Here is a 13,755-nt window from a genome sequence, read left to right on the forward strand (position 1 = left end):
TGTTTTGTTGGATGATCCTTTCTATTTAAATTTTAGTTGACTTTATTATGCAATATATTTGGTAGGTTTATGTCCTTTTTTTTTTTTGTGTTTTTTTTTTTTTGTTTTTTTGTTGTTTTTTTTTCCCTCCATGATAAGAACTCTGCACTTCCCTTTCTCTGTCTGCCAGCAGTTTGTAGATCCTATATATCAAGAGCCAGTGCCGTTCAGCTGCAGGTAGTCACAATCACCCGGTCACTTGTTTTCCGGCGATGCTCTTTGTTGTGCCGATCACATCAGTGGGAGCCTACTCCCCTCTGATGCAGCCAGGCCCATCATCAGCCCCTCGCTGGGAATAGATCAGAGAGCAGTTGAGTCACCACTGTTAGGGAAGGAGGGAGCTGCATCTCCCATATCAGCAACGCCAACAGAGAGAGAGAGGTGCTCCGCTCAGTGAGACACAGATCAGAGCATGGAGGATGAAGAGCCTTGTGTTTACAGGTTGCAGAACATTTCAGCAGTGTGATTAGTATGTGAGGATGCACACTGTAGGATCCTGTTCTCATGGCAATGAGTTTGCCGATTTTGACAGTTTCACACAGTGCATCATTTATATGAATCATGCTACAATAGCATAATTCCACTCCTCCCCCCCTTTTTTTTTTTATTCAGAAAAATGTTGAATCCAAAATGAATCTGTGCCTGTTTGTCCCCCACAGTCTAGCCTTCGTCAGAGCTGCAAGACATTTGAATTTTCTGCACTACTCGTTTCACAATAAAGCAGATGGTTCGCTAAAAGGACAAAGACATGAATTTCATAAAACACACACCTGCGTGTGTTGCAGCTCAAACTCAAGTCTGTGTGAAAGGAAAAGGGACCGGCTGTACGTACCATTGTAACTCCCAGGTGCAGCAGTGGTCACATGTTGAGATGCTGTCTGACATGAGTGCAGAAGCAACACCCATTATGACAGAGCAGATACACTCTGAGATCTCATCACAGTTAAAACCCTAAAATTACCTGAATAGAGCTGCAACAGTTACTCTACTTGATTGGTCGATGGGAAACAGTTTTGGTAATGGATTATTCATGTAAGCCCCATCAGGACTTTGTCAGACAAGAAGAGATGTTTAAAGTTGGGCCTGAAATTTCTTTCTTCACCTTGGAAAAATAATTTGTCAAATCTAATTAAAAGATTTTGCTGGAAGTTTTAGACACATCTCTGTCTTCCTCAGAAGATGAAGTTTGCTTTGAGGAATATAAATTGTAGATAACGAAAATAATCAGCAGATTCACCAAAAAGATAAAATGCTCTTAGTTGCAGCTCTACTCCAGATTTTCATCTAACATGTAAAAAAAAAAAAAAGACATATCCAATATAATTTTCTTAATGTCCACAAATCCTATGAAAAGTCAAAATCCCACGTGTCAAAGTCTGAATAGCTTCTCACCTGCCAGTTAAATAAACAGCTGGGCATTGTAGTTTTTAGCTAACATTACTCAAACGGCATCAAATTCTAAATTTTGGAGGGCACTGTGATTGTGCTGTGAGTTTGTCCCACAGCAACAGGATGGTTGTGGGACTCGCTGAAAAGTGTCCATGTTCATGGTAATAAAGGAAGGTGCTGCCCAGTGCAATGGAGCTGCTCACTGATGCATTTCAATAGTGCATGGACACCAGTGGAGTTTTATGGCACTAGGTAATAACACACATTCTTCAGGTGTGTATTTTGGTCTTTTCATGGGATTTGCTAGTAATATTAAAAATATCACTAGATGTATCTTTTATTCAATAATACAGAATCAGTACGTCCCATTCTGCTGGGATTTTGGAGCAGACAATGCCAGTGCTATTCCGTTTCAGCCTTCACTTTCACTACCTCAATCTTTAATTCACTGGACCATCTGTGTAAAAGCCTGAGAGGCTCCTGTGTCAGTCACTTTAAGTATTATCTGTCAGTCTCTTCCCTCAGCAGTGTCCCAGCAGTGATAACATACTCCAGTGAAGCCTGCGGAAGATCTTGGATACTACCTCCTCAATTATGATGCACAACAGGGACAGATAAGGAACAAAAGTGCTGTAAGAACAGATTAAATATGACTAAAAATGCTTGATGCATGTATTTCCAACTGCTAGGATTACTGTAAAGGCTGGGCATCCCATCTGCTTTTACTCTTCTCCTGCAACTGCTTATATGGTGTTAATAAGAGAGACAGACAGTGTTCTTCCGGTTCCCAGCAGCTCTCACACAGACATGTAACCTGATGATGATGGAGACAAGAAGGACACTTGAGGAGGATATGATTTAAAAATGAGGGGAAATGGGTAACATAAACTCCCATCGTTATCTTTCTTTCCGTCAAAGTGCTTTTTTGTTTTAAAGTTAAAACTGTACAGTATTCATATACACAATGTCTGGACATAGAGTAGCATGCTAAAAATTCACAGTTAAGCCTGAAAATATTTAATTTTTCTAAAGATGGGTTTATGTTTTCAATGCGTTCGAATGCATTTGAGTCAAAGAATGGTTACCAATAAAAAGGGCCATCACACTGGAGATTAAGGTCTGAATGGATATGCTTGAAGAGACTCGCCTTCAAGAAGGAATTCTGTCCTTCACAATATAGCTGTGTGGGTGCATCAGTTCTCAGACTATATCTATCTTGAAGACTGGTCCGAGATGCAGAGACCTACCCAATATCTAACACATAATGATGTTTGCTGTAGAACATTTTGTTGGAGTCTATAGGGCTCTGAAATGGGGGTATGGCATTGTTCACAGGTTATATGGGACTGAAGCCAGGGGAGGCAGTGTGAGTCGCAGTAAGTGCACATTCTGATCCTCCCTGGCCGAGCTTCTCCACACCATGCAGGCCTCTGTACAGCCTCTCTTCCACTGATGCAACCAGCTTATCTGCCAGGCTGCCCTCTGCCTGCAGGGAGACCTCCGATAGGATAGCTTGACTGCTGTTGTTGTTTCTGTTGTCGACTCTCCGATCCATGTAGCTCCGGTGTGTAGTCACAGTGGTCAAAGACTGGCTAGTTAGGCTTTCTGTGTCCTCGACTGTAGAGACTTGGCACCCATCGCCCTCTACAGCTGACCCTGTACAACCAGAGCTGCTCTTTGCTCCATCCGTGCCTTCAGATATTTTGTCAGCTGCACACTCTGTGGCGTTCCCTGCAGCTCCTTCATCTGATGGATCTTTTATCTCTCGACTTTCTTTGGCTGCTTCCTCACAAGCCGCAACCTCGCTGGCCTCTTCATCAGCAGCACTCGCAATTCGTGAGAGTGTGCTGTGATATCTGGTGTCCAAAGGGTAACCGGCACTGTCACCCCTCCTCAGCGGAGTAAACCTCTGTCTCTCTAGGGATGGGGAGTACCTGCCACCGGTGCCTGACCCTGGGTCGCTGTATTGCTTGTGTCTCTGCCACTGCTTCCGGATGTGAACTCTGGAGCGGTGCCTGGTGCGCAGTGGAGAGTCCAGCTGGTCGAACCGGGGATCATGACGGAGGAACTCGTTGAAAAGAGCATCTGTTTTCTCATCAATGCTGTAGTCACGACGGCGGAGGCGAGTCCGGTGAGGGCTGGAGGGCTGTGAGATTGGCTTCAACAGTGAAGACATCAGCTGTGACTGTGATTCTGGAGGTTTCTGATTATGAAGGGATTTTAGAAGTTGATATGGTTCTTGAAGGGTAAGAGTCTGGCTGCCAGTTTGTCTCTCTGCTGCTTTCTCATCTGTCTCTGTGCTATCTGCCATCTCGTCCTCCAGCTCCTCCTGAAACAGCTTGGCCTCGATGCTTTCACACACCGAACCTTTTCTTCCAGAGCTGGTGAAAAACAACCTTCTCTCAGACGCTGTCTTCCCTCTAGGTGCTCCAGGAGTCCCAAACAGTCGCATCTCCTCAGGGGCCTTGGTTGGTGCTTCAATGGAGGCATAGCCACTGTCCATCTGAAGGAGCTTCCGATTACCTGGCTCACCCTCCCCACCAGCTCCACTTCCCACCTCATTGTCACCACCTGACGCTCCTCTGCTTCCTCCCTCCAGCACCTCTCCCTCTGCTTCTCCTTCAGGGTCATCATCCAGGTCCTGGGACAAGCAGTGGTCAAGGCCAGAACGAGCTCCTGTGCCACCTAAAGATGAAACACTGTCAGCGTCACTGCGGATGGACTCCCGATCCGTGCTGCTTTGGTCTGAGGAGGCATATTGCTCCAGAGAGGCTCTCAAGCTCCAGATGTCTCTGTACAGGGAGGGATGGGCCTCTGAGCTCTCCTGGCGAATCATGAAAGAAAGAGACGCACCTGAGTCTGCCCTTCGTCTGGCCTCAGCTCCTAACACAACCTCATCTCCATCATCTACCTCTGCCTCATCCTTTTTGCTTGTATCTGCTGTCACAACATCTGTCTTTATGTCTTTAGTTTTCCTTAACATGTCTTCAAACCTTTCCTGAATGGCAGCTTCTTGTTGTATCCCAAACAAGTCGCCGCCTTCTGTTGATTCAAGCTCGTCTCCAAATTTTGTGTGTCTTTCTACTCCTGTCCCATTGGTCGTGGCCTCTTCTTGCCTCAGGGCGTAGCAGTCGCCTGTTAGCAAACAGTGTTCGTCTCTCCTGGTGCTGCTGCTACCACCTACCTCCACCATAGCCTCTAGTTTTAGCCTGTACAGATGGACAGCAGTCGGTTAACGGTAATTCTGGAAATCTGTATCTTGCAAGTGATTGGATTACAGACAGGGACATACCTGCTGAGGAAGACTGAGGATGCAGGGTGAGATAAAGACTCTGCAGAGAGAGACTGGAGTTCACTGGTCTGGATGGGAGTGTGCGGAAAAGAATCAATGAGATCATCTTGCAGAGGAGAAGAGTCGCCTTCGGTGTGATCAGTGGTTTCACTTGCTGCTCTCTGTCTCTGGAAGGGCCTTCGCTTGGGGGATCCTGGTAGTAAATCACAGGGAAAGAAAGCTACTTGAGGTTCTTGTCATATGTATTTTGTTTTTTGTTCTAATGTTATTCGTTTGCAATGGTAAGCCAAATCTGACATTTATCAATGCATTGCATTGATTCAAACCTTTGGCATCCAGACTGGCAGCCCGGTGACTGCTGTCAAATTTCCACCTCCTGAAGTAAGGCCCTGCCCCCTCCAGGCTGGCGTGACGCCGCAGTTTAGAGAAGAAATGTAGAACTGAAGTCTGGCCTGGAGCTTGACTCAACTCTCCTCGCATTCCCCTTTCACTTTCAGCCTCTCCCCTGTCCCCGATAACCTCCATCTGACGGAAGAGATAAAGGGAGGGGAGGATGAAGGGAGGTGATGAGACATTTTGGAAGGGCTGAGGCTGACAAGCTGAGACGAATCGTGACGGGCAGAGGCAAAGCCCTCAAGCGACAGCAGTTTGTCATATTGTCACTGAGTTGCAGTGATGACTGATGTTAGTGCATCAGTAGGTATAAGCCTGTGGCAGCTGCACCTCAAAGCTTTGTTTGTGTGTGATACAAGGGTATCAGTGCACACAGAAGAATCTATCTGCAAATGTATTTCTGAGCACAGGCTTCCTTTAAAACTTTTCCCAGACATTCCTAAGAGTCTGACCCTGAAATGTTACCATTTCTTTAGCGCCAAAACCTCAGGACTAAAATAGTGGTTTAACCCAAACCCAAAAATGTTGAGTGTACTGCCATATTAACAGCTCTGTGAGACTGTACTTACAAACAGTGGGACTATGACCTATGGTATCTGCTAATAAGCACTAAATGCAACTAAGACTGATCCAAATATAGTTAGTTTTGCAGGTATTTTGGTAATACATGTTATAGATTAAACCTGATCTGACCCATGACCATTTAAGTCTTAATGAAAAAAGATGAAACGCACTGTCTGGGAACGCGTATGCTGTGTTTTCATGGCTGCTGAGCCCTGTCTGGGTCCCTGGTCCAGGATGATGGAGTGGTGGTGGTCTCCTGGCAGACCTCCACTGAGACTCTGTCCCATCCAGTCAGGGACTCGTCTCTCAGTGGGCTGCAGGAAGAAAACAACACAGGACAGAGATGAGAAAACAAACCTTATTTATTGGTTTTGTATTTTTGAATCAAAGTCAAATTAAAATCTTCAAAGACTGAACCACAGAGACGACACGGTACCTGGTAGATGGTGAGGGGCAGCTTTGGAGCTGCAGTCTCGCTGATGTTGACGGTGCTGCTCTCTGTTGAGTCACACTCCATGATGGTGAGGATCTTCAGGTCACACGGGGACGGTGGCAGGTGAAGGTGAGTCAGTCTGGCTTTTTTTAGGTGGTGGAAGTCACCTTCAGTCAGAGTATACCTGAAGAAGACAAACCAATAATCATCTAACATCTTATCCAAATGAGCTGTAAATGCGTGCCTTAGGCTCAGATAAGCTATACCTTCGTCCTTTGTCCTGAGTCGTCCTCTCCTGTTCGTAAAGGGCAGATTCGTTGAAGGAGACCCTGCGGCCAGTAGACCCAGTGGAGACAAATCGTTCTGACTCTCCATCGTGACAGCTTGAAGCTGAGAGAGCGTCTGATTCATCCAGACGAATGGTGATCTCTGAGTGACAAAGAGGACAGCGACAAATTGAGGGAAGCGATGGAGTAAGTGACAACAGTGGGCTTAGAATACTTGTATAGGATAGATGAACTTAAAAAAACACACTTCTCTGACCTTGAGTGGGCTGAGAATCCTCAGCATAGGTGGTGTTTGTCTTCTCAGGGTCATCGCTCGCTCTAAGAGAAGGGAAAGTATTTTGCTCTTTGTGTTCTTTCACGGAAACAAAAATGCCCTGTCACATCACAGCACTTCATATTCAGAACAGCTTTAATCCACTGCTGTGAATAATCGTGTCGGCTCATGTTATCTTTGTGCGTTTGCAGTCCCACACACTGTGTCACTCAGTAGGTAGCACCCACCTGGAGTAGCGCCGTCCACCCATGCAGCAGCGGTGACAGAAGAGGAGCAGCAGGGAGAGCAGGACCAGCGTCCCCCCGGCAAAAACACTCAGCAGCACCAACAGCAGCACATAGTTCTCCACCTGGCCCGCCGACACGGGCACCTCCTGGCACGGGGTGCAACCAGGAGAAGAAAGGTGTACATGTTTAGTCAGAGCCACATTTTTCATTTTACTGATCACATCACTCTGAAATGAGTCAGTCTTTCATAAAGACTCACAGGCACATGAGGGCTCTTATTCTGTCAGCTGCAGTTTGGCTTTTTAAACACAATATAATTTGGCCTGTCAACAACTTTGAATAATAACAATAAATAATGCAAGTAGAAAACAACTTTTCCTTGCAGATAAGAGTAAAATTTAATAAAAAATATTAGAAATGTCTCTATAAATGTAACCTTCAACGTCCGTATCAGTCAGACCCTGGTACTCACTCTATTATTGTACAGGTTGCATAACATCAATTTAACGTGCATTGCTTCCATTCAGGTGACATAACTCAGGCCTGTATTTGCACAATAAGGCAGCAGCCTACTTATCTCTGTCAGGTTTTCATGTTGTGAGCTGCATTAGTCGTGCTATTACAGTGATAGATTCCTCTCCCTTTGAGCTTTGCAGTAATGTGGAATATATTATGCTGTCAGCTAATCCTAATATTTAATAAGGACTGGAATTAACAGTGAAGGACTTTCTTAAGACATTGGCTCCCCACAACACAACTGCTCCCTTCTCTACTCTCTGATTAATACTCTTAGTCTTGGCTGAGTGAGCCTGGGGATGCTAATCGAAACGTCAGCAAGACCCCTAATTCAATTTCCCAGCTCTTCTCAATGAGGGGGAAATGAGGCCTCGACAGGCTAAATATGGAAAACGGAGGAGGTGGATGAGGAGGAGGAGGAGGATGCAGACGCGTATGAGCAATCCCCACACCAGACTTTCCTGGCTCTTCTTCCGATATCAGATTCAAAAGAGGGTGAAAATAATCGGGCTCTTTTCACGGTCACAAATGGAATAATCATCTATTGCAACATTTTGCATTATGTAACGTACGAAAATGTGAAACCTAGTCATTGTGTGCACAGATCAGCCTTTAGATGATGCTGCAAGGTCATTACAGCAAAACCTGGATGTACAAACACTATGCTTTATTGATTCATCTGCCTATGACTTCCTTAATTTATCATTTATTTTATTTAAATGCCAGAACACATATAGACAACAGTTTTTAATCGTGTATCTGACGAACAATCAGAATCCCCAAAGAAAGATGAGACAAAGAAAAGCAATGAATATTTGAATTTGGATTGAAAACAGAGCTGAGAATATTGAAAATAGCTGCGGATTAATTTTCCTGTTGATTACCTCATCGATCCAGCTCTGAGGTTGCATCGGAGATGGAGAGGACAGAAATATAGCACGTATTAGAAATCAGAGGGTGTGTGTGTGTGTGTGTGTGTGAGAAGGAGCTAAAACAGCTGTTTTTACGGCGATGAAACCAGTAGAGGATGATGATTAAGTGCATCAAAGCAAATAAAAACACCCTGTTTTTAATTTTATCCAACTATGAACCTGCTTCAGGCTAAAACGCGTTGAACAAAGCGCCGTGTCACCACATTAATTCCTGTATAAAACATTTGAAGCTGTGTGTATTTGATACAACATAAAACTGTTACATGCATGTGTGCAGCACCCACATGTTTGTTTTCACTCCTCAGGGGACTTTACATTGACTTTCATTTCATTCATTTCCTGGAGACCAACCCTGATCCTAACATAAGCCTTTCATCACCCTAACTTTACACCCTAGGGCGATTAGTCATCACCTTAAAAATTCATTGATTTGCCTTGTGGGGACCAGTCCCACAGAGTGTCCCAGGCGTGCACACACAGGCTTTGTCAGTGTGTCTGTAGCTTAATGAAATCTGCTGTTTTTACAAGCTCAGCCAAACAGGAAGAACCACACAATCAATGAGCTGCAGCAGCGAAGCTCCTTGCTGATCTTCAAGGCCATGTTTCTAACACTGTCGAGGCAAAAACCAATCTATTCTCCATCCACACAGACAGCTTTAACCATCTATAATAATCACCACTGCTGGCTCAGATATCCCCCCTGTCCTCCAGAGACCACATGGCACACAAAGCCAGCAGCACACTGAGTCCTGCATGGTTTTGAGCCAAATCCTCTTTGGATGCAGATCAGGCCATCCACTATTGTCTCACCTGGGATATAATACCTATTACTGGAGCATTGTCATGTTAACTCAGCTCAGTGGAGGTCCAGCTTGACTCATTAAGCGACTGTGAAAGAATTGTACACCAGACTACAGACACTAGGTGATGAAGGTGTGAACAGCCTGAGCTGATGGTGTTGGATGGAGTGGGAGGGTTGGACGCCGAGGTACTCACAGTGGAGTTCTCAGTCAGAGTTGTCAGAACAGGCAAATCATTGCTCATGGTCCAGGTCAGCGTGAGTGAACCCTGCAGAGGATGAAGAAAGTCAGACAGAGCTGCTCCTCCTACACAGTCACGTGATTTTTGTTATTTTCTACAGGAAGCTCAAAGAGCAACCAATTTAAAGGACAAGACTAGTAACATTCAAGTGTTTTCTTATCAACAAGTGCCAGGAAAAGAGAACCAAATTCAAATTCAACACATAATTAACTCCTGTTTGAGAAACATCTGTTTGAAATTGTAGTGAATATCAATAGGTGGGGTTATGTCTGTAGCTAACATTGAACATATAAAGATATATCTTTAAAATATACTGATATCTTCTGACATTCACCTCTCATCTCAGTCTCTAGACAATCTAATCTTTGTAAAGTGACCAGTTCTGTGTTACTGTGTGTATCTGCGCCAAAAGCAGGAAGAGAAGTGGATTAAGAGTCGGAGAAAGGCAGAGGAGCTGGCAGCACCTAATTATTTAGACAGAGTGTGTCCTGGGTAACATCAGTCTATGACTGTGTTCATTACACACGCTGCTAACACTGTTGCCATAAGAGTCACGTTTTATATAAATCTCTTAGGGTCATAGGTCATTTTGTCCTTGTGTATGTGTCTTGAGGGTTTTGCTCTTGCTCAAACCACACATTTCTCAACACAAGCAAAAGGCAGCTTTACAGTATAAAACCTTAGACTACATTACATATTGCCTTTCGTTCTTGTTTTATTCATTTCCTGTTTGGCACTTTGAGTTTTTTTAGATGACCAGAGACAGATCTGCTGCTGGACACATCTCACAAATAGATAACTATATTGTTACTTATTGTTACTATATGTCCCCATATGAACTAATCTGTCCATGTTGAGCGATTCCAATTTAAAACATCCATTCATCAGTATCTTAACTTAGTCAGTTCCTAGGATGTGATCTCTTCACCTCTATTTTAACACAATATAATCATATTATTATGACACATTTTGAATCAATTCAAATACTTCAATCAAGCCGTTCACATTTTGAGTAGCAGACATTATTACTGTGATTTCTGTTGCAGCTGTTATTAAACACACACTGTGTTTTTCCTAAGCTGAACATCTGCATCCTATTTGTGGCCTAAACAGTAGCGACCTCTTTGCTTCACCATCATTTGGTCTGTCAGTATCTGATGACGGCAAACTGAAAACACTGACCCCGACTGGTGGAGGAAAATAAATCGTGTGTGCGCGCGCGCGCGCGTGTGTGTGCGGGGTTAGTTTCCAGCGTCTGGTGACATGTTACATCCTCGCATCATCCCTGGCTTCACCCTCTGTGGTTCAGCCACACGGGCATCAACATACTTTACAGCGGGACTGCAGTGATGCTGTCCGTGTCTGAAGGCACAGACACCGTCGGTAGGAACTGAATCACGCAGAAGGGGAGAGGGGATGCTGCATATGAACCTGACGTGTGACTGGATGGTGATGTTTTCCAGATGTGCTGTATCTTACGGTGTGTAGAGGCGGCGTTGAAGCAGCTTCTCTCCGCTCTGTGCAGACTGACTACAGCGACCCACTGCAGCCGGAGGCGCTCAGCAGCAGCAGCAGCAGCCTCAGCCTCAGCATCAGCATCAGCAGCATCTTCCCCTCTCCTCTGAAATCCCGTCCATCAAAGCTGTCCCACATGTCGTCTGCTCTCATCCTGCGGGGAATAAATCATCATTAGTCACAGAGGAGCCCTTATGTGCCGGACACAGGGGTCTCCGTCGAGGTCCCGGTCCTTCAAATATATCTCACTAAATCAGATGCTGCGATTATCTAAAAGCGGCTGTGTCACATAGCTCAGATTTAAGATAATAAAACAATACCATAATACCAGAATACACACTGACCAAGCCTGTAGGTCCATGAAGTGGTGCTGATATGAGCTGGACAGAGATCGGACTCACCCGGCTGTAGACTCCGTTTGAAGCGGTCCACAGGCTGCCTGCCCCGTCTGCATACTTTAATTTGGGCTGCAAATAAAGACCGTAGTTATGAATGAAACCACACGCGATTAGACACACCCACCGCCCGCTCCCGACGCACCACGTGACCAGCACTGATGATGATGGTGGTGATGATGATGCGAGATGGAGGAGAAAACCCGTCCTCATTCACAGGAGCTTGTCCCGCATGAATGGCAGCTGCCTAAACAGCGCCTGATGTTATTATGCAAGTAAACGACTCTAAATGTGTATTTTAATATTGTTTTAACATTGTTTTTCTGTTTGATTCGTATTCTGCCTGCAAGTCTTTGTCTCCTGCTGTGGAAAGATGCGTGAGGAGAGATGGCTGTAGTGGGCTTTGTTGTCATTTCATATTGCACCACCTGGTGGCAGCGTTTCACTACTATTTTTATGGTAGGTTACTTAAAATGGAAGTTTTGATGTTTTTTTTATTTTTTTATTTTTAAAGTAAAATTGAGTCCAGACCTTCAGGGATCGTGGCGAGTCTCACAGAGGACTCCCAGCTAAATATAAATCATATTTTCACTTCTTTCTAATTACACTGAAGCTGCATAATTTATTCTGTAATAGTTTTTCTATGAAAGGTAGTAATTTATCAAATTATTACCAACCAGACTGACATACAGTGAAGCAGAGGCCAGGTAGTGTTCCAGTATAGGAGTAGTTACTCCTTCATTTATAAGTGTTTCTATACAGTATAATGACACTGACGTGCAATGTGCACTGTAGTTCATGGGGGACAGTAGTAGGGGCCCAAACAGGTAAATCTGGCCCAGTTGAGACACTGATGTCTATCTCTATGTCTTATTGGTATCATGTACCTACTGAATAGACCACACTCAAGTTAACAGTGAAATATATAAATTAACATAATCGAACATAATAAATATTTCATTTGTCTACTTTTTCTACTTTGTTGACAAATAAAAGTCCTACAAAAAATAAAAGCTCCTTGCAATCCTCTGCAGTGTACATGCCTAGCACAAATAGCAAATGCTCTACAGTAAAGTGGCAGCTGGATGATTCTGTGCAGGAGCACAGTGAGTCCGAAGCGGCACAGTTAGGTAGGTGTCTGAGCAACACATTTTGTGTTTTTACACTAAAACTTTCCCCCAGAACTTGAGATAACTGGCTCAAAGAACAGCTGGTTGACTGACAGAAATAGACGCACACACGGGCTAATTAATTCGACTGAGCGGGATCAGTACAGAGCAAACAAAATGACCTACATGTATGTCCTCACTGGAGTTAAGTGACAGAACCTGCTGGAGGAGTGTGATGTCACTTTTCATGGATGGATTCAGAAACTATTGATTCAGGAATGTGACCATGTTGTCAAGTCTGCGTAAACGATTATGTCCTTTCATGTCTCCTCAGCAAATGGATCTTACATTCCAGTACATTTTAGGACTGGATCTCCAGTCCTTTTCCACTTGCTTAAGAGGGTCTAATTTACTCAAAAGGCCTGAGACATCTCTTCAAACATCTGAAATATAAACACAGAATATGCTTTTCAACGACCTGAGTCTTGGTTAAGAGGAAAAACTGCTGCCACTCTGGGCACTTCCACAGCTGTGTGTTTTTACACTCAATCTTGCATGTATAATCATATGAATGCATTTGGTATGTATATTTATTATATGTGTAATACAATAAACATTATGGAATTTTAAGCTTTCTCTGAAAGCAAAACAATTATGGTCGACTAAGTGATGACCATGACTTTTCTAACAAGACAAATGTTGTTTTACTTCACTCTCAGAACACGAATAGTGTCGCTTTAAACTCAAATCAGGGTCATGCATGTTGACATGACTGATCTCAGCTTGTGGCTGTCAGTGACTTTTATTCTATGATTGTTTGTGTTTTGTGTTTTTGCAAAGGCCCAAATAGGGATGGGCATTAGACTGTAAATGCTTGTGGTATGTGGCAATGGTCCATGCTTTGTACTTGCCCTGATAAAAATAAACATTGCAAGAAATAAATAGCATTTTTGAAGTCTGCTGTGCTTTAGTGTATAGATGAACAGACTGTCTGCACTAAAGGCAATGATTAGAAATCATTTGATCCAGTGATTACTGTAATTCTCATCCTAATTAAGGAGGTATTTAAGATTGCTGAAGAGCCTTTAATATTCTCCTCCATCTGTGTTTCTGAATTTGCAGGCACCACAACAGTTATTTGACATTTTCCTCTCCCATTAAGAGATTCTTGCTAAAATATTGAGGATCAGTTCCTGACATAGAGTTGTCCTTATCTCCAAAATTCCTGGGAATCTATGGTATAAATACCAGAGGATTCAAACATCTGGGAAAGCAGCCATGTAAGGATGGGAGGAATGTGGAGGAGAGAATGCACACTGCGTATTAGTGTGTGTGTGTGTGTGTGTGCG

General features: G+C 43.9%; 1 protein-coding gene across 1 annotated transcript; it reads right to left on the reverse strand.

The window, feature by feature from the left end:
• Window positions 1-2,764: 2,764 nt before the first annotated feature.
• On the reverse strand, window positions 2,765-9,405 carry cbarpa (CACN subunit beta associated regulatory protein a). Its single transcript, XM_026313388.1, has 9 exons — window positions 9,343-9,405; window positions 6,899-7,044; window positions 6,654-6,715; window positions 6,377-6,539; window positions 6,114-6,294; window positions 5,848-5,991; window positions 5,047-5,245; window positions 4,721-4,913; window positions 2,765-4,637 (listed from the first exon to the last, which is right to left on the reverse strand). Exons 1-9 carry the CDS (start codon window positions 9,388-9,390, stop codon window positions 2,765-2,767), a joined length of 3,009 nt encoding a protein of 1,002 aa, XP_026169173.1. The 5' UTR covers window positions 9,391-9,405.
• Window positions 9,406-13,755: the final 4,350 nt, after the last annotated feature.

This window comes from Mastacembelus armatus, chromosome 17 (genome assembly GCF_900324485.2).
Source record: "Mastacembelus armatus chromosome 17, fMasArm1.2, whole genome shotgun sequence".
Lineage (NCBI taxonomy): Eukaryota > Metazoa > Chordata > Actinopteri > Synbranchiformes > Mastacembelidae > Mastacembelus > Mastacembelus armatus.

Bases quoted from the DNA above. Each gene is read 5' to 3' on its own strand.
- cbarpa (XM_026313388.1), bottom strand. From the start codon at position 9,390: ATGAGCAATGATTTGCCTGTTCTGACAACTCTGACTGAGAACTCCACT. The intron at 7,045-9,342 runs GTGAGTACCTCG...ACCCCGTGCCAG, and splicing joins CTCTGACTGAGAACTCCACT to GAGGTGCCCGTGTCGGCGGG. The intron at 6,716-6,898 runs GTGGGTGCTACC...CCCTTCTCTTAG, and splicing joins GGTGGACGGCGCTACTCCAG to AGCGAGCGATGACCCTGAGA.